We start from the raw sequence: 21545 nt of genomic DNA, 5'->3' as shown, positions 1-21545 counted from the left end.
TGATAGGCAATGAATAATATTCTTCCTGATCTAAATCTGCACAATATGTGTATTTTTTGCTAAGAGCATGTTCTCAATTTAAAAAGTATGTTAGGTATGACACTCAGTTTATCAAAAAGTTCTGTACTTTACAAATATAAATGTAGAATTTCTTTAAATGAGAAATTCCCTCATCAATTAAAAATATCCTATTATAATATAGATTTGTTTCATGCAGTGTTTTCAAAAACCCATCAGAGGGAAGAGCACTTCTTGAGTAAATTCATTAATTCTCATACTGCATTTCAATTTCAAATTTGATTTCAAGGTGGATTTCCATTCTGGCTCTGACCTTGGTTGTGCAACCCTGAACAAGTTCCTCAACTTTTCCCAGTCTTTCACCTGTTACAATGGGGCTAATAATACCTACCTACAGAGTTCAATCTAAGTTGTAAAATGTCTTGCTAAAACAATGTGTAATGACCAAATCCAATAGTATCCTAGACTAATGTTCTGTTCCGAGGGGCAGTATGTATAATGGTTATGAGCATAAACTTTGGGGCCAGAAAGCTTAGGTTTAATTCTGCCTCCATCACTTACTGGTTGTATGATCTTAACACTTAACATCTTGGTGCCTCGGTATCCTCATTTGTAACTGAGAATAATGCTAATACCTACATCATGGCGTTGTTATAAGGATCACATGAATTAATATATACAAAGCACTTAAAACAATGTCTGGTACTTGGTAGGTGCTATGTTACATAGCTATTACTTTCAGGTGTAACTTACAGATATGGATAATGCGAAAGAGCAAACACTGGTAGCAGAGACTGTTCCAGTGAGACTTAAAAGGTCAATTCTATTTGGTTGGTATTAGAAGACAACTGTCTATTTCCAGAACGGAATGAGCTACAAAGAAGAGCCAACCAGAGGCTTGGCCAAGGAAATTCAGCTGCTTTCCAGACCTTCATAAACTGTTTTCAATTTTTCAGTTTAAACTGAATTTCCAGAGCACCACATCAAAACATATTCAAACTTCAAATATAAATGATTTGGGGACTGCCTGTTATTTTAAAATTTCTACACCTTCTTTCCCCTTCATTAGTTAGGGTAATTAAGAATTGATTAAAATTGAAAGTCTGCTTGGAAGGCACAGAAAGGAATAAGCAGTAAATAGGACACAGAATAAAAACCAAATCATCATGTACTGAGAAATGTAGATTTGAATCCTGAAACACATGAAAAACCAGGAGGTTGTGTTTTAGGGATAAGAGTTGCCATAGTTAGTATATTATATCATTTATTCCGCACTACTTGATGAGAGGAGAAACAAAACCCACGGTAACAAAATGAGAGATCTAAAAACAAAAACAAAAACAAAAACAAAAAACAAAATGAGAGGTCTGCTTTCAAAGGAAGAAAATATATATTTAAATGTTTCTCATCTATAAGATGGAGATGATAACAGTGTCTAGTTCACAAAGATTTATGAGGATTAAATGAGATAAAATATATTTATATAAAGTATATGGTAAGGACAGGGCCTAGTGCACACTGAGTATCATTAAAACATTAGTGATGCTGTTGATGAATATGAAGATGCTGTTGCTGCCTTCTGATGTGTAAGACATTCATAAATGCCAGTTCTACTTAAAATGTCCATTTTCAAAGACATTGCTACGAATTGCTTAGAATTGTTCTTGACCCAACCATGTTTTGAGCACCCCCCTGGAGGGCTGACAGATTATATGGATTCTATTATAACAGCAATGACAGGGCTTCATGAGAGTGAGAGAGGGCTCATATACAGCAATCAGATATGAAGGTATCTGTTTTGCTTGAAAATATATTGTAAAATCTTAGAGAAAATGTAAGTATCACCAAATGTTAAGGTTTATAATATGCTAAAGATAGCTAATATGTTATGACACATTTAAATATTTGGACGTAATATAAACATAAATATGTCTAATATTTAGATAGATATCCTAAAAATGCAAAATTGAAAATGTAAGACCTAGCCTGTAACAGTGATAAAAACTATTATTACACTACTAATGATACTGAAATTAGGAATTTTTTTCTGAGGTATACTGAGCAGTAATATAACAAAGGCAATGCAATGGGGCTAGTGATCTCATACCATTTTATGACAATTATTCACAGGGCACCACGTTATAGAGAAAGTCAAGGTTTCTTTGTCCTTAGCAGACAGGCTACTAGAGTTTTTTTTTTTTTTTTTTAGAAAATCAACATTTATAATTATAAAGCATTCCTTGATGTCTTGTAACTGGAAAGATGTCAAGATAGGGAATTTCTACTATAGGAGAAAGTTGAGGTGCTTTATCTTTATGACCAGTGCCTCTCCTTTACAAAGGTAAATGTCAAATTTTTCTCCTAATCCAAATGTCTGATTAATACAGTAAAGAAATTTAAAGATATGACGTTAAAAACTAGATGTCAAGGTTTATGAATATTAGGCATAAACTAGGTATATTAAAAATTAGAACAGTTTTTAATCATTCAACTCAATTATAAAATTGTCACTGAAATATTAAATAGCAATTTTTATTGTATTCTTATGCTCTTTAATAAACTTCTTTATGAGAAAAATTAAAATAAGATATGGAAAACTAAGAAGAAATCTGAATATACTAATACATATTTAAATAGACATTTTTTTTTTCCTACAGGATATGAGATATAACTTACTCAATCTAATCAGAGAAAACATAACTAGTTTTGGGGTTAGGGTTAAGTTTGGCTACTTCCCTTGAGTAGAGACTTCAGTATCTTCTTAGTCATTTTTCTTCATTCACTGACCAATTTCCATTAATGGTCCTTCTACGTGTCCCAAATTTCAGGAACATAGGCTATACCTCTTACACACTCACACGTACTGATTCTAAATGTCCTGTTTTACATCGTAAATAATCAACTTTGTTCTCTCATCCACCCTGCTTTGCTCTATCTTATTGTCCTATATGAATGTCTACACCTTACTTTCTTCATCTGACCCAACAAAGCACCAAATGAGATCTACTTTTAATAACTTATCTCTATATGAATACAGGATCAAACACTATTTATTGAGTATATACTTATTATAGGTCCAGCTAGGCTAGCAGCATAGTAGGAACCAGAGAAAATAATGAACTAGCTATTTATTCTTTGCCAATTTACAAAAGGACTCTGTGATGACTTAAAGCCAAACATACCTGTGAATTAAGACACGGAATAAAAGATTGAAGCTGAGAATAATTAATGAAATGAAAAACTAACCATAGCTCTGGCTTATAGGAGACAAGGATAAAAATGCATTACAGAGTTTTTATTTTCTGATAAAAAGAGCCTATTAATTTATTAACAGAAACAATTCTTCCCAAATTTAGCTAAGACAAACTTATGTTATGGATCTTTATACTGGGGGAGTTAACATCTTGTCTATAACCCCACTTCATAGGCATTGTACTATATATATTACTATTTGTTTAAATGTGTTTCCTATTTAGCCTACCACCTTCTTGAGGCTAGGGATCATGTGCTCTAACCTGTTTTCCCAGTACATACAGAGTGGGATGTTCAAATGAAAAAATGAATTAGTATCTTGAATAGTTTTCTAAACCATTTTTTGTTTTGAGTACATAATATTCAATCCCAAGAAATAATTTCTATAGAGTCAAACTTATGTGGTCCAGGTGGCTTTACTGTGATCTAAATCTATTCACTGAAACAGTGGTGAAAACCAGTAACAAAAAAAGATGAGAGAGAGAAATGACATCTGTATAGGTGCTAAAAGTCCCCAACTCTAAAAATTAAGATCACATCAACTTAGAACAATATCACTTTGTTTCGCTGGGCACAAAAAGTTTTACACTCATAGTGTCATCATTTCAGAGCCATGAGAACAGGAAAAATGATAGCTGTTCCTACTTTGTCTTCTTTATTGACATAGGAACCTGATAATCAGGATACCAAGGATAGGCCCTGGCTATCTACGTGGCCTTAGAAGGTAGCATTCTACTGTATCCTATTCTGAACTAAGCCAAATAAATTGGAGTTATGCCTTGATTCGTCATTTTATAATCTTTCTCATGTTTTTGCCTACTGCTATATCCTCTTTATTTCTCAGGAAAGGATTCCATTTCTAAACCTCTAGCCAATAATGCCTGAAGCTTTAACCGTTGCCTTGTTTATCCTCTTCCCAGTGCTGCATCCTGTTTTGTTTTGTTTTGTTTTGTTTTGTTTTCCTTTTCCTTCCCTATAATGCATGACGTGGGGCTATGGTTGGGGAGAAGAGGTACTCTTAGAACCAGTGACTACATTCTATTTACTGATTTACTACCCAATGCCTTGTCTGTTCTCTGCAACCAGATTATACCTCCTATTTTTAAACCTGAGTTCACCATGCTCTATCGATGCTTACCTAGTGAGGTTCACCTCCAAAGCCAATCTCTCCAGCTGAATTAGCTCTTCCTGAACCCATCCTAAACTCTAGTAGTGAGACCTTGGCCCAGATCTGGCTTCTATCTTTATTCTCTTAAGCTGTATCCTAACATGGATCTGGATCTAGTATGCTTTTGAGTCTGAGTCTACCTGGCTCCCGAGTTAATCTGAGTACATTACTTAATCAGGATTGAAATGCAACTTCTAAGACAGAAGTTAAATGGTTTCGATTGCAAAGTTTTTGTCCTGTAAGAGTGCTTTTCAATTTGTGGTATCAAATCAGAGGTGTCACTGTGGTTGGGAATCTTATTTGGGTGAGTGCTTACACTAAGTGATTATCATAATGTTGTAAGTATAATAAAAACAGCCTCTTTATTAACTGAAATTTGTTTTTCTAGGATCCCCCTTATAAAAGGTTTATAATAGTCAATCATGCTCTCATACCTGCAATAAGATGCAAAATCTCTCATTATGATCTTTCATAACTCCAATGGAAAAAGTAATATATCAATTTCTCTGGGTTTTCCACAACATGTTATAGTACTAATTTTTAAAACATATTTATTTATTTATTTTGAGAGAGAGAGAGCGAGTGAGCGAGAGCGCACCAGTGGGGGAGAGGCAGAGAAGAGAGGAAGAGAGAGAATCCCAAGCAGGCTCCATGTTGTCAGAGCAGAGCTCGATGTGAGGCTCAATCCTATGAAATGTTGAGATTATGACTTGAACCAAAATCAAGAGCTGGATGCTTAACCGAGCCACTTAACGCTTAACTGAGCCATTCAGGCACCTCTATTGTGCTCATCTTACCTGTGGTTTCCTGGCATTCTTTGTTGAATCAACAGATACAGTGCCCATTCTCATAGCTGCACAGTCAAAGGGCAATAAGACCTGGATGCAGCACATTTATGTGGATAGTGAAAAGCCTCATCAAAAGGTAATTCTATTATAGTAATATGGATTCTTTATTCTACAAAAATATTCTTATGAAAGATTAGTGAGGGGCCCTTGGGTGGCTCACACGGTTAAGCGTTCAACCTTGGCTCAGGTCATGACCTAACAGTTCGTGAGATCGAGCCCTGCATTGGGCTCTGTGCTGCCAGCTTAGAGTCTGGAGCCTACTTTGGATTCTGTCTCCCTCTCTCTCTCTGCTCCTTCCCTGCTTGTGCATGTTCTCTCTCTCTCAAAAATAAATAAATAAACATTAACAAAAGATTAGTTAAAATTTTCTCCATTTCCGCCTTTTGAACAACCTGATCTTGGTGTAAATGAGGGATATAAACATGAAGAAGCACATAGGTCCTTAATGGAAATAATCACAAGTAACATACTTAATGGTGAAACAATGAATGTTTTTTCCTTAAGACCAGGAACAAAAAGATGTCTTTTGTAAGTGTGATCTAAGTGTAAGTACTTCTTTCTATTCATCATTGTACTGGACAGATCAATTAGGAAATTAAAAAAAAAAAAAGGAGAAAGAAGAAAAGCAAAGCATCTTGATTAGTAAAGAAGTAAAATTACTTTCATTCAATATTATATGATGTTGAATATAGAAAATCACACACACACACACACACACACACACACACACACACACACACTGGAACAAATAAATGAGTGTGGCAAAGCTGTAGGATACAAGACCAATACACAAAAATTGTATTTTTACACCAAGAGTCAACAATCTGAAAGTGAAATTAAGAAATAATTTCAGTTATAATAGCATCAAAAAGAACAAAATACTGAAAAATAAATTTAACAAAAGAAGTGTAAGACTTGTATACTGGAAGCAATAAAACATTTTGAAAAAAGATCTAAATAAATGGAAAGAAAGCCTATGTTCATGGAATGGAAGACATTATTAAGATGGCACTACTCCCCAAATTGATTTGGAAATTTAGTCCCAATAAAAATCCAGTCCCCTTTCTTGCAGAAATTTATCCTAAAACACATATGGATATGCAAGAGACCTAAAACAGCCAAAACATTCTTCAAAAAGAACAAAGTTGGAGAATCTACACTTCTCAACTTCAAAACTCACTACAAAGCTATGGTAATCAAGTCACTGTGGTGCTGGTCTAAGAAGTGACACATATATCAATGAAATGGAACTGAGACTCTAGAAGCTAACTCTTATATATTAATAGTCAAAGGTGCTAAGACACATCAAAGGGGCAAGAACAGTCTTTTCAACAAATGGTGCTGAGACAACTGAATATCCACATTTAAAAGAATTATGTTGTACCACATTTCACGTGATGTGCAAAAATGAAATCAAGTGACAAAAACAGAAACCAGATAAATTCAACTTCATCAAATCCAAAAATTTCTGTACTTCAAAGGACATAATCAAGAAAGTGAAAAGATAACCCAACGAATGGGAGAAAGTATTTGCAAATCATTTATGTGATAAGGGGCTTGTATCAGAATTTATACAGAACTCTTACAACTCAACAATACAATGACAACACAAAAAATGGACAAAAAATTTAAATAGACATTACTTTAAAGAAAATACACAAATGGCCAATAAGCACATGAAAAGATGTTTAAAATCATTAGTCACTAGAGAAATGCAAATAAAAACCATAATGAGATACTGGTTCACCCCCACTAGAGTGGCAAAAATAAAAAAGACAAACAATAACAAGTATTGGTGAGGTTGTAGAGAAACTGGAACTCTCATATATTGCTGGTGGGACTGAAAATGTGGGGAATGCTGGCTAATGGGTATTGAGTTTCCTTTGTGATGATAAAAATGTTCTAAAATTAGACAGTACTGATGTTTGTACAATTCTGTGAATATACTAACAACGAATGAATTGTATACTTTAAAAGATGAATTTTATGGCATATGAATTATATCTTAAGAAAGCTTAATAAATCTTAATTATATCATCTTAATTTTTTTAAGTTAATAAAATGGAAATAAGCAAAGGTAAGCCAATTATTAAGCAAAAGGCAATATTACACTCATGATTGGGGATGAAATGCAAAGTTTCCAAGACTTAGTCCATACATTGCTACACAACATTACACGGACATAGTTATAACTTAGTTCCTTCTTTGATTAGGAAGACTATACTTTGAAGAGTGAGTCAAGAGAAGCAATCTTTTCAATCAGCCTAAGGGAGGAGGATACCAGTAGAGAGAAGACTACACGAGACTAACATTGGGAACAAAAGGGTAATACTGTCTGATGTGAAAGAATTGATTAGGCAGCATTCCCAAATTAGTCAATATTCCAACAGAAGGTACAAAGAATGATTAAGTTTAATTAGTAAAAGAGTTATTGCTAATGCTCACACTGAATATATAGGTCAGTTAACTTTGCACGTTGAGGATATTTAAGACTACTCATGTTATTGTAATACATATTGTTTCCAAACATGGGGAGGGGTGGTGGAACAAGAGCAGTTGTTCTAGAGAATCTGGGCAAGACAAGATTCGGAGATAAAAGATAAAAACAAAACTGATTAGTAAAACAAAACTAAAGTTTTCATTTGTGAAACATATAAATACTACAGAAAAATGGGGAGTTAAGTGAGAAGACTTGTGAAAAATCTAGTAAGGAGGGAAATTCTTTCACTTGGGAAGGGGAAATGGCATTAGCAAAAACGTGAATGAACATATCCTGTGGGCATCTAGACTGGTACTCAACTAATACTGCTTTAATTCCTAAAAACCAGGAATTTTACAGGAGAGCACACAAAAGGGATTTGACTCAAGTTATCATAATTTGTAGGTGTCAGAACTAGGATTCAAGCTCAGGTCATCTTTTTTTTTAATTTTTTTAAATGTTTTTATTTATTTTTGACACAGAGTATGAGCAGGGGAGGGGCAGAGAGAGGGGGAGACACAGAATCCAAAGCAGGCTCCAGGCTCAGAGCTGTCAGGACAGAGCCTGATGCAGGGCTCGAACTCACGGACTGTGAGATCACGACCTGAGCTCAAGTCGGACACCCAACCAACTGAGCCACCCAGGCGCCCCAAACTCAGGTCATCTTTTGAGTGTTGTGTTCTCCTACTACCCTGGGCTTGGAGGCCAGAGGTGGAGGTGTAGCGAGATGGAGCAATGGCAATAAGGAAATTAAGACTAGAACTGAAAGTTTGTACTAGGAAAAATACAGATGGAAAGAAAGAATCAGATTATACAGAGGGTCGTAGAGTTATAGAGAGGAGACATGATGCAGTAGATAATTGGACCCAGTGTGATTCTGGAATGGCAGGGTAAAAGGGGTGTTTGAATAATATGATCTATGGCATGGTATATAGCACGAAATAAAGAGTAAAGACAGCCAGTAGGAAATGGGTAGAAGAGTACAGTGGTATAGTTGTGAAATGATGAAATTAACAGTAGGCCCAGAGAAGAAAAGACATGATGAATATTTCAAAGGAAAATAACTGCCAAAATGTGTTGGCTGATTAGATATGGGACAAAAGGAGAGAAGTTAACATAAAAATGAACAAACTGAGTCATTCTTTCAAACAGTGGTCCTCCTAATACTTATAAAAATTATTTGAGTAAAAGTTAAAAAAAAAATCAAATCCCAGTACACAGGTACTCCTGTGGAGTTTATTAACAAGTCGCATCTGTATATATAACTCTCTCCTTTTTGTTTTATTTTTATTTTTTTAATGCTTATTTTTGAGAGAGAGAAAGACACAGTGTGAATGGGGGAGGAGGGAGGAAGGGGGAGAGAGAGAGAGAGACAGAGAGAGACAGAGAGACAGAGAGAGAATCTGAAGCAGGCTACAGGCTCTGGGCTGTCAACACAGAGCCAAACATGGGGCTCAAACCCACAAACTATGTGATCATGACCTGAGCTGAAGTTGGATGCTCAACCGACTGAGCCACCCAGGAGCCCCTCTCCTTTCCTTTTTTAAAACGCTGACTTGATTTGACTTGATTTGACTTGAAATGACTCAATCATTTATCATTAACCACAATTATCATTTTTTAAATTAACAATTATTAATGGCACAGTATGTGCAAACATTTCCCCCAAATACCTACATATCTGCATAATCATTGTTTATTATTCTTTCTCTGTTGTGCTTGAATTCCTTTTACATACACTTTGATATGCTTCTGTAGGTGTGTATGGGCCAAGGATATACTATAACCTTTGTTTTCTCATTCAGTTTTCTGGATCCAGTATCACTAAGCCATGGAGAATCTGTTTCCTTAACATTTTGAATGTGTGCTTCTTCTTTACCACTCCCACTACTTCTTTACGGGTAAAGCCCATTCTTTGGATCTCATTTGTATTCTTGCAACTAACTCCTAAAATTACTGTTACCAACAATCAGTCAAAAGATAGTATCCACACTATATGCAAGGCATAAAATAAGAAGACAAAAATAACATAACCTCCGGTTCTTCTCTTTTATGAGCCTACAGAATAAAGAAACTAAACTGTCTTCCTATAAGATAAGTAAAAAAATTAAGATAGCATTCCACACAACAAGTTGTAATCACTCCATACATTAACATGCCGTTTGCATCATGGAGGCAACCAAATCAGAAATTAAAACAATATTACAAATGGCAACTTATTTTCACTGAATTTTAAACCAGGTTTGTAAGAAGTGGCTTTGGCCTGAATTATTTTGATTCTCGATTTTTCTTTGCTTTACCCCTTACTTTTTCTACCTCGCCTCAATTCTTGATTCCCAGTAGCCCAACTTTTAGCTATTCCCACTGAGCACATCACTACCAATATCTATATACTAGTACACAGATATACTCCCAACATCTAATTTACTTTGTTCTTTCTAGACAAAATGTAGATGACGCTTCTTTAAGGTCATAGTTAGCTGATGTCACTGAAGGTACAAAATGAATACTTTTAGTCCCATTCCATTTTCTCTTCAGCATCAATCCAAATCGTGCTGCAGGCAATTTTAAAGATTGACTCAGAGTGGACTGAGCTTGGGTGTCCTCACACAGCTAAGTCCAAAAACTAGTCCTCTATCAGCTGCTGAAGGTCAGCTTAGGCTGCCTGAAGGCTAGGGAGCCCAGCATGGAACAATGGCAGGGAAATAGCGTTCCCTTCAGTCCTTAATTCACATGCAAGTGAGGTGCCAATCAAGTGCTGACAAGCATGGAGAAACCAAAATCAAAAGTGGGTAGAGATACACTTTCAAAAGGAGCAGTTTTCACACATTTTAAGTGATGTTTTTAGTGGTAGTTGTGAACATATCACTAATAATATGGAGAAAGAAAAAAAGTCATAAGAAAAATAACAATTTTATATCAGCTAAGATGATTCAATAAACTAATGAAATATAATGGTTAAAATTATTTAATGTGTTTTATTAAAAAATATCAACACTCTCACTTTGATTAAAGAAAGAAATCTGAATGCAAATTGATTTATTGAGCACTGCAAACATGGAAGGTAAGGTGAGCTGAGACTGGAAACTGGGCATTGACAAGGAAAGCTAACCTATTTCCAAATAAAAGAAAATTTTAAGGTTGCTTGATTTTGTCCAACTCTCAGCTAGAAAGAAACACAAAAGCAAAGCACTTTGAAATGACCAACAATGTAAGCAATGGAATCACTTCATCAAAGTGGGTAGTGAAAAAGATGATAAAAAGCTTAAAACTGTGTTGTTTTTTTCATGACAGTTTCCAAGAAATGAGCTTGAATTTTTAACAACTAATATAAGGCAAAAGTAGATACCTTTCTGAAAGGATTTGGTAAATGCATTCTAGTTATGACTACTCATTCTATCATGTATAAAACAGAATTTCTAAAAACAGCAATTTAAAACTTTGTAAATGATGGTTTAATTACTGGAACTCTATATATTGGTGCTATTTTAAATACACAGAAAAGATAACATAGGGCAGATATATTACTTTAAAAAATTCATCACCAATTCATAAAATAGATAGTTCTTCTCTTTTGTCTTTAATGAGTGAATGCTGGAATTGCTTCTAGAACTGTCTTATCAATATCTATTTTTGCAAGAATCACAGAAAGTTTAGAGAGTAAGTTTGAGTTGTTACCATATGGTGGTTATAAATGCAGTGAAAAAGGTATTTTTAATATTACTTTTCTCATTATTTTAGTAAACTGTATGCTGTTTTTATGACGTTAGATCTGATCAAGTTCCAAGATTTATTACTAGAAAATGAGCATTGCTTTTGAAAATAAATCTCTTAATTATAATGTATGCTTCAGGAGAAACTCAAAACTTTAAGATGTGACATAATCATAAATGTTCTCAGTTTTCAAAAACAACAATTTGCAAAATATGAAAGTTCTACAAATATTTTGTGCTCTAAACATAAAAGTCATTTATTTTCAGATATCTATTAGCAGCACATTTAATTTTAAACAATTACACACAATTTTAGCTTAATTTAAAGGCAAGATACATTTTAAAATATGCGATATGAAAATGGTAGAAAAACTCCATGCATTCCAACATAATGGTACAAACTAGGACTGTTCTAAAAACAAGGGGTTGGGGGGCGGGGAAGAGAGACACAAAAGTTGAAAGAGAAAGAAGGGATGGTGTAGACAGAGCCTGTTAACAAGAGTAAAATTTTATGACAATTCAAAAAAAAGTTAAACTTTACCGAAATCCTAAAGATTTAATGTCCGATGTGTATAAGGTACTACTGAGACAGAATTCTAAAACAAAATTTAACATTTTCACAAATCACTGTCTTGTAAAGTTAATATTAAAATTCTGAATCCATATAAAATAATTTGATATATTACACTAATGTTGAAAAATCTCAAGAGAATAAATATTTGTGAACATTTTAAACACCATGATTTCCCTGCTAAGAATACCAGGGAGAATACAAAAGAATATTATTCAGCTTTCAGCAAAAAGCAACGGTTTAAAAATATTTCAATATTTTCTGTTTGTTTAACAACGCTGTCTTTTAAAAATCCTTTTGAAGTTAAGTAGAAACATAATGGCCTTAAATATATTAATCAAGCTTTGTCAAAAATTTATGTAAAACTCATCAGTGGTTTTTGCTGTTGTTATTTGCTCAGAAGAATCTATATTATTATGCCAGAAACCACTTTTTCTTCAGTTGCCACAATGTGTACACCCCTATTACAACCCCCTATCAAAGGTACTTCACAAAAAGTAGCAAATGTTATGCAGTTGAGATGATCACCATTAATATTTTAAAACCTAAACAAGGTACATTACATTAAATAGACTTCTCAGTCCTGGTGTTGCCTGACAGATATGTGATGTGCCAGTGGTTATATTATATTCCTCCTCCCATGCATGCACCTCCTGCAGAGATAGCAGACTACAGAAGCTGACCCTCACTGAGACCATCTTGTCTCTCTGACAAAGCTCCTTTTTAACTTCTTACTTACTGGTTACTTCCTGTGATGGAGAAAAACTTTAGCTCAGCTTGTGATAATTTCACAGGCCCTGAGGACCCTGACCCTAATAGCCTCAAGGTCAGAAGTCAAGTCTTGTTCTGAAACATCTGTGTGCTTTATATTAAACTGGAACAAAAGTGGAGAAATATCCACCAGTGTGTGACAAGAAGGATAGGCAAAATAGGACGGACACACTGGTCATCTGTTACTCTGGCATCTTAAGTTCATTTGAAGAACTGTCTAATATTCACTTAAATTCCAAATTTGATGTATAAACGTTTTTTTTTTTTAAACTGTCTAAAAGCAATAAATGGGAATTTATGTTTTACATTAATCTGGAATTTGGTTAGTCTCGCAGGCTTCCAGATATATTTTAAGTTACTCTAAAAGTCAATGAAATTTCACGTTTTAAGTAATTTAATGGCTTACAAAGAAAACCTAGGGTGGATATATATATATATATATATATGGTATATGCATATGTATATATATATATGCATATATATATATATATATATATGGTATATGCATATGTGTGTGTGTCTATATAGATCTCTATCTGTAGGGTCTAGAGACAACTAGAGACAGGCTTCCAGATATATTTTAAGTTACTCTAAAAGTCAATGAAATTTCACGTTTTAAGTAATTTAATGGCTTACAAAGAAAACCTAGGGTGGATATATATATATATATATATATATATATGGTATATGCATATATATATATATATATATATGCATATATCATATATATATATGGTATATGCATATGTGTGTGTGTCTATATAGATCTCTATCTGTAGGGTCTAGAGACAACTATTGGAAAGACAACATCATCATAGTTTTATGTTAACAAACTAACCTAAAATATCCATTATATATTAAAATAAACACAGCAGAATTAAAAGTACTTGAAAATAATTTCTAAAAAGTGAAATCTATTTAATAAATAAAAGATTTAACTTATTTATTGATCTTAAGAAAGCGTAAGCATTTGAGAATTTAGGTCGGCTAAAGTATTCCACCAGTTTTATATACTATATATATACTGGTCACCACCAGTTTTATATCTAAATCAGGTGGGTAAGCAATAAGGTTTGAGGAGGATAAAAAGGCCACAAAAGTATATTTAATTTCCACAACAAACAGAAAAACACACCAAAGTGTAGTAACATAAAAGTTAGACAACCAATGCTGTGCCTGCCTTGGATGTCCACATTAGACTATTTGGATTTAAAATTATCACATGCACTGTTATCAAATTAATCATTTTATTACAGGAGCACTCGTACCTCTCTGTAACCTAAGGTTTATGGACATGGAGGCACAAATTCTTCACTAGAGCCTTTTTGGTATTAAATATATCCCCTTAACCATTCATACTGGCACATGGTGTGGTACTTATAACATTGCAAATAATACAAAATTTTTGAATCTTGATAATTTTTCCTATAATGTACACAATCTTAACTCCAAGAATCAGATTACTTTGAAACGTAAAGATTTTTATGGCCAAACCATGAATTTCACTTAGTAGATTAATGGAATCTTTCTGATAGTTTTAATACTAACTCTATGAATTCTTATCAAGTATCAAGTACTAAGTTGTAGAGATAAAAGTTAAAGATAAACAAAATATTCTCAAATATTCAATAGGTCTCTTTATATTTTTAACAGTTTACACATAAAATAAGCTTCAATCGTGTACACATAAAACATAAAACATAAGTATCATAAGAGGTATGAAAATGGTCTATAATATAAAAATTAAGAAGTAACATGGGAATAAGGAATAGGCAAAAAGCCTTCTGGTTAGTACTGAAATGCTCTGCCACAATAAAATAAGTGAGCATACTCTTTTTAAACATTATAAAATTACTACTCAAAATACTTTGTTTTCACCCTTTATAAAGTAATTTAAAGTAATGATATCAATTAGAAGTGAGTGGGGGGTGGGATAAGACTGTGAAGAGTTTGGGAATTAAAAACAGAGTTAAATGTGCACTCACCAGTTCAACAAAAGCAAGTCCTCCATAACTGTGAGCAACAAAAAACACATTCTCAGCTGCAGACTGGGCTATGAAATGGTCCCAAACATAGACCGCATGTTCTTCAGGAGAACCATTTTCCTATAAAGAAAACAAATGTCATATATTATGTACTGTATATAATTATTATCATAGTAATAAAAAATTAAATCATATGCTTGCTTACATAGCCCAAGAAATAAGATGGTTATAGCTCATTGAGAATAATATCAACTCAAAAGAACTACCACTGAAAATTCAAATTAGAGGATAAAATATTAGTAATTACTGCTAAGCTTAATTGCTACCATAATCTTCAGAAACAAAATATTTAAAATAACCACATTTTGAGGGGAAATTACATTCTGGATATACCTGAGATATTAAGATATACATTAGAATTGAATAGCAGAAAGTTACAGTCGTCTTACGATAGAAGGGTGTTAACTAAAAAATTCAGTTATATTTCTACATTTATATCTGAAAATATTTCTGCTATACATAAATCTAATTTTTTTAATTTATAAACTTTTAAGTATTTCTGTAAGCAGAAAATTACTAACAAGTATTCTTTATTTAAATTATTTAAAAATACTCTTTTTTATAAAAGTGCTTTCCATACATATTTTATTTCCAGAACTGGGAGAAATCTAAACATATAAACCCAGAGACTTGTATATTTCTCCTAACTTGCTAAACCCTAGTATATGCATATTGCTATAATTCTAAAAGTTCTATAATAATTTCATTTTGTTGTATTTATTTTGATAGTTGATACATGTTGCAATTAAAGTTTAACCTGGATAATGTGAAAAAAGAAAAAAAAAAAAACCAAAGAGCTAAATAACACTGATCAAAATACAAACTGATAAAAACTAAGGCAGATCATGAAAATGTTTTGTACAAATAGTTGTTTGAAGCGTTAACACCAAAGAGTAATTCCCTAAAACTGTCCTGATATTAGGCAATGAAAACAATTTATTTACATTTTCCAGCTTAGAAATTTTATAATATCTTATTAAGGTCCACAATATGATTTCCCTTGCCACCTAGAGGCTATTGTTCCCTGATGTCTATATGTGACCTAAATTTCTCTTCAAAGCTCCAAACCCGTATATGCAAGTGTTGATGGTCTTTTCCTTATGGATGTCCCACAGATACTTCAAATTCAACCAATTCAACACTGCATGTGACATTCCACTTACAAACCTATGTCAGTGTCTTTGCTCCCCACCTCCAGTCAAAATCTGAGCATCTTTTATCTCTTTCTGGCTCAAACTCCACATATATATTCAATCATTAAAATCCCATTGATTTTCTCTCCAACTGTATCCTAAATGCATCCACTTCTCTCTTTTCTCATTTCCTCTGGCTTAGCTCAAACCACCATCATTTCACAAGTGGATGACTGCAATGGTCTCCAGTCCATTTTTACTACTTTTACTATTGCCTATTTAAATGCTCTAATCTGCAGTAAGAACAACCTTTTAAAAATGCAAATATGAGAATGTTGCCATGTTACTCACCCCCTGTTTATTGGACACTTTAAAACTGATTCATTGCCCTCAGGATCAAATTCAAACTCTGTGCGACACTGAAGGCCTTTCATAATCTGCTTCTGTCTTCAACTGCATCTCTTACAATTGCTCTGCAATATAAGGTGACCAAAAGACCCCCTTTTCCTTCAGTGAGAGACCATATAGAACATTGTCTGTGTTCCAATTTCAGGGAACAACTTCCTAATTGTAGCAAACTTTGTTTTCTCTGGGCTGTATCCTTCATTTGGAAAGTAACTCCTGAGCTCTGCCCTCATTTCACCCACCATCTTCACCTGCATAATTTCTACTTGTTTTTCAAAATCAAACAAGACATCACCTTCTATCAAAAGTCTTCCCTATCACTCCCAAGGCTAGGTAATGTCTTACAATGATATCTTGTGCATGGTGCTATTATTGCATTGAATAATTTGCATTGTAATTGCTTATTAGATTATCAAAGTCTTGAGGCCAATAGCTACGTCTTGTTCATTGAATCTTGGTGTAATAAATAAATAATGATGGGGCGCCTGGGTGGCGCAGTCGGTTAAGCGGCCGACTTCAGCCAGGTCACGATCTCGCGGTCCGTGAGTTCGAGCCCCGCGTCAGGCTCTGGGCTGATGGCTCGGAGCCTGGAGCCTGTTTCCGACTCTGTGTCTCCCTCTCTCTCTGCCCCTCCCCCGTTCATGCTCTGTCTCTCTCTGTCCCAGAAATAAATAAAAAACGTTGAAAAAAAAAAAATTAATAAAAAAAAAAAATAAATAATGAAAATACAACACATAGCTTCACAATGACTGCTTACAATCTTCACTCATATACTGAAATACAAATATAGTTTCAAAGATATTTACTGGTAATATGCATATTAAATTATCCACATTTAATGTATATAAAATAAATAAAAGAATAATAATTGGGAATAAATCTATGTAGGGCATTTTTGGCTTTAATAATTTAGCATTTATTAGTTTAAAAAGTAGAAAATGTTTACCATAAAAATCAGCATAGTGGTTAGGTCTAAGGAAAAGAGACAGAGTTGTAAACAGGAAATAGACTTCTAGTGGCTAGCAGTATTTCATTTCTTGACTGGAGTGGTAGTTACACAGGTGTATTCTTTATAGTTATAGTTAAACTGAGTAATACGAACTTAGCACTTTTCTGTACATGTATGCAGAGTGATCATAGAATTTACTATACAAATCTCTGAGAATGAAGAAAGGTATCATTAGGTACTGAATGAGAGAACAGGTCTAAATTGGGACTATCCAGAGAAAACACAAATACCTGGTCACCCTAACTATATTTTACAATGAAAGAAATGTAAAAATAAAACAGGAAGAAAGATAACAGAGGTTCTGCTGACTGTTGGCAGAACTAACAATCTTACATAGCTGTGATGGCTCTAAACACCCTTTATATGGAGAGAATAAAAACATATAGGAGATTAACTGTCTCCTTAGGCTTTGTGCTGGAAATGGAGGTGTAAGGATGATAAGAAGTAAGCCATGATTCTGGCCTTTAATGTGTCTGCAATTTCATAAGGCTGTTAACACATAAAGATAAAAGAGGCAGTAGTGTGTGAGGAGCATTACTTTCTCTATTCCTGGCAGAGTGTCTTGACATCCAGTCTAGTAGGCCCATTATAAATCCATACAATGTGACCTCGGTGAGGTCTTCCATGCTTTCTTACCACAGTCACCAACTCTTCCTTTACACTGTTGAGATCCTATCTGTCCCATCCTTTCCATTCCCACCTCAGTTTGAATCCACTTACAAGATTCCCAGCTATTCTCATTTCATCTAGTTTTTCCCTTTACTGTGTTGCCAGATCAAGTCATCCTGAAATCTGGCCCTGATCAACCATTCTCCAGTCTGAAAAAGTAAATTTACTGAAAAAGTAATCCACAGGTTCCCAAAATACCTGGAATTCTTAGCCAACATCTTCTCTAACCCAGTCTTTCAAGACTTTCTTCCTATTATTTCTAGGGACCTTGTACTCATGCTCCAGGAAAATTTCGATTATACTTTAATACAAATGGTATCAACTTAAAACAGTTAGACTTAATGTTTTTTTGACTTTTTGATGGTGTGAAAGCAATACACCTTCAGTAAAAACTGCACTGTGAATTTTGACCTTTTCCTAGGCTAGTGATATGCTGTACAATATGGAGCTAGGTGGTGGTAATGAGCCACAGCTCAGGCAGCCACATGATCATGAGGGTGAACAACCAATATACTTACAACCATTCCACATACAACCTTTCTACTTTTCAGTTTCAGTACAGTATTCAATAAATTACATGAGATATTCAACATTTTATTAGAAAATAGACTTTGTGTTAGATGATTTTGCCCAACTGTAGGCTAAGTGAGTGTTCTGAGCATGTTTAAAGTAGGCAAGGCTAAGCTACAATGTTAAGTAGTTTGGTGCATTTAATGCCTTTTTGATTTACGACATTTTCAACTTACAACAGGGTTTATCGAGATGGAATTCCACTGTATGTCAAGGAAGAGCTGTGGTCTGAAAACCCTAGACAAAAGTCTCATGAAATTCAGTCTGGGATCTCATGAAGCAGCTCATATTAGGCAAAACTTAAAAGATATAGAACATGTCCAGGGTAGCAGTTCAGTAATTCACATATGAGGTAATAAAGACTAATACTACTCGGGGTGATAGCAGAATAAATGGAAAGGAAGGGATGGAATGAGTCATTACAAAGGAAGAATCAGCAAAACTTTGTGACTCATAGGATATGAGGGAAACTGCCAACCAGGCCCAAATGACCCATCCATGATTAAAGGAGAGCTAAGAACTAACAGTTCTTTCCACCATTCACAAATAAGACTATGATTTTCAGAGATTAGTATCATAGCTGAGTCTTCCCCTCCATCTCTATGGAGACAATATCTGTTAATAGTGGCCTGTCAGCAGGAAGAAAAAGAAACCTCAAGTATCCAAGTGCCCCAAGTGCTTAAATGTTTTTAGCCTGATTCTAAGGTTATCAAATGACTCTTCAGCTTTAGATTTTAAAACCAAATCTTCTAAAAAGTGAGACCCAAGTGAAAAAATGTCTATAACACCCAGTTAAGGGGGCCATCTATACTCACAACTAAACAATTACACAAGACTATTCTGGGCCACACTTGACATCTATTGATCCAAAAATGATACAGGGTAGGAGTCACAGTTTGCCAGCAGGGTAGCACCAGCCATTCCTTTTAAGTGGGAGTCTCGCAGAAGCTCCTGTAGTAGATCAGATGGCCTTCCAGGAGTTACTGTCTTGGGACCATGGAATACTAGTTTGGAAATGAGGGAATCAGACTCACTTTAGGCAGATGCAAGAGTTATCCCTGCCTTGAAAGTCTTATACCACACAGAAGCTAATACCTCTTGCAACAACTCCATAGGCATCGCTTCAGGATCCCTGGCTGCAAGGGACATGCCCAATTACAGAAGTTACTACCCTCAGGGAAGATCAAAGCGTGGTATTTGTAATTCCTTCTAATCCAGAAGCAGTTTACCAATCAGGGGTCATTTTCTACTGTAGGCAATGTGCCCTAGGAACTAGCCACTTAGAGTGGATGCTACTATGATATGCTTCCCAGAATCCCCTCTCTGAGGCAACTTACACACAATGACTGGTCAAAATGACATGGATCTGTAAAAGCTCTATCTCCTGCCTCAAGGCAAGACATCTCTGAAAAGCCATACTAGATCCAGAGATCACCAGTGGAGTCAGATGAGGCCTTTGTTGTGATTGTACTGCGATTCAACTTCTTCAGCCAAATTCTATTTTTAAACTCCACTACAGGTACTGATTCCAAGAGAACTCCCCAACAAAATGCCTGCATGCACCTTCAGAATCTGTTTCTGGGAAACCCAACTTAAGATACCAACTTATCAGGCTTTAAAGGATATAGAGCTAGAAAGTTACCTGAAGATCAGATTCTCATGTAGAAGGGGAAAAGATTTTGCTAACCTTTGACCCACAAGATCTTACAAGAAATATATGGAAAATACACATCTTTTTACATGTATTATTATCCTGCCTATGTTTAAAACTACAGCAAAATATTATTATTGGTCCAACTTTACCTGTCACCTCTACTATTAGCCATGGTAGCTTAAACTGAATCCTATATTATTTCATTGGTTCTTCTCTATCCAGCTATTTCTTTAATCTGTCATTGTCGCTTTCCCTTCCTTCTAGAATATTAGCAATTTGATTCTCTTTTGGATACAAACTATAATACAAGGCATGCTATAGGTATTTAATAAATAACTAACAATATTGTTGACAAAATGTTATGAAGACTGTTTCAAAACCAAGACAATGGAGTACTTACACTCCATTTCAGGAATCTTCAATGTGGCAAAGATTGATGTTCAAAGATGTTCATCACAGTCTCATTTATAAAAGCAAAAATCTGGATAATTCTTAAAATGTCCAATAATGCAAAAATAAAGATTTAAGTAAATTATAGTTTATCTAAGGAAATATTATGTAGCTATTCAATGAGTTTATAAAGTAATACGTGCAGTTTACCTAATACAGGGCATAATTTTCACTATATAAAAAGGGTTGAAAAAGACTAGAAGAAATCAAAAATATCAAAAGCAGCTGAGCTGCCTATGGATGGCGGAATTATGAGTATTTTCTATTTTTAGATTCTTTACATTTCTCTAAACTTTCAAAAATTCTTACAAAGTACATTATTTTTGTGATAAAACAAGTGGATAGCAAAGAAATTTAGAAATTCTACTGAATGAGTACTGTTGGCTTATTAGGGGGAATCACCATCTGAGCAGGGTCTTTATACCTTCATATCTAAAAATTTGAATATCTGGTCTGAAACCACCACACATACACAAGCAGCAAACCAGAAGAGTTATGTCAAACAGGTTTAAGAGTAAGCAATGATAGCTGAAGTTTGAGAGTAACTAAAGAAATGAAAAAAAAAAAAACCTGCAAAAAATTACATGAGTATGTACAATGCAATAGCCTGAAACTTACTGTAATTGAGCAAGATGGGAGCAGTACTGTAGATAAAGCACAATAACAGATAGGAGCAACAGTAATCTTGCATCATCAAAAACAAGTTAATGATATTATGTGAATTCCATTTTTCAAAGAACTAGCGACATACAATTAAGAACAGTTTTACTCAAAATATTATTTTATCAAC

The 21545-nt window shown here is 34.3% G+C and overlaps 1 protein-coding gene across 11 annotated transcripts in view; it reads right to left on the bottom strand.

Annotated features, from left to right (window-relative positions):
* Positions 1-21545, bottom strand: part of FAM172A (family with sequence similarity 172 member A) — a 438543-nt gene that overhangs the window by 182837 nt on the left and 234161 nt on the right. For all 11 annotated transcript variants that reach the window (XM_058731896.1, XM_058731116.1, XM_058736139.1 and 8 more), the window contains one exon: positions 14806-14925. In XM_058731896.1, the coding sequence (XP_058587879.1) occupies positions 14806-14925 (120 nt within the window). The remainder of the gene's footprint in view (positions 1-14805; positions 14926-21545) is intronic.

This window comes from Neofelis nebulosa, chromosome 1, assembly GCF_028018385.1.
Source record: "Neofelis nebulosa isolate mNeoNeb1 chromosome 1, mNeoNeb1.pri, whole genome shotgun sequence".
Taxonomy (NCBI): domain Eukaryota; kingdom Metazoa; phylum Chordata; class Mammalia; order Carnivora; family Felidae; genus Neofelis; species Neofelis nebulosa.
The sequence above is the reverse complement of the archived record's forward strand: the minus strand, read 5'-3'. Positions and strand labels throughout refer to the sequence as shown.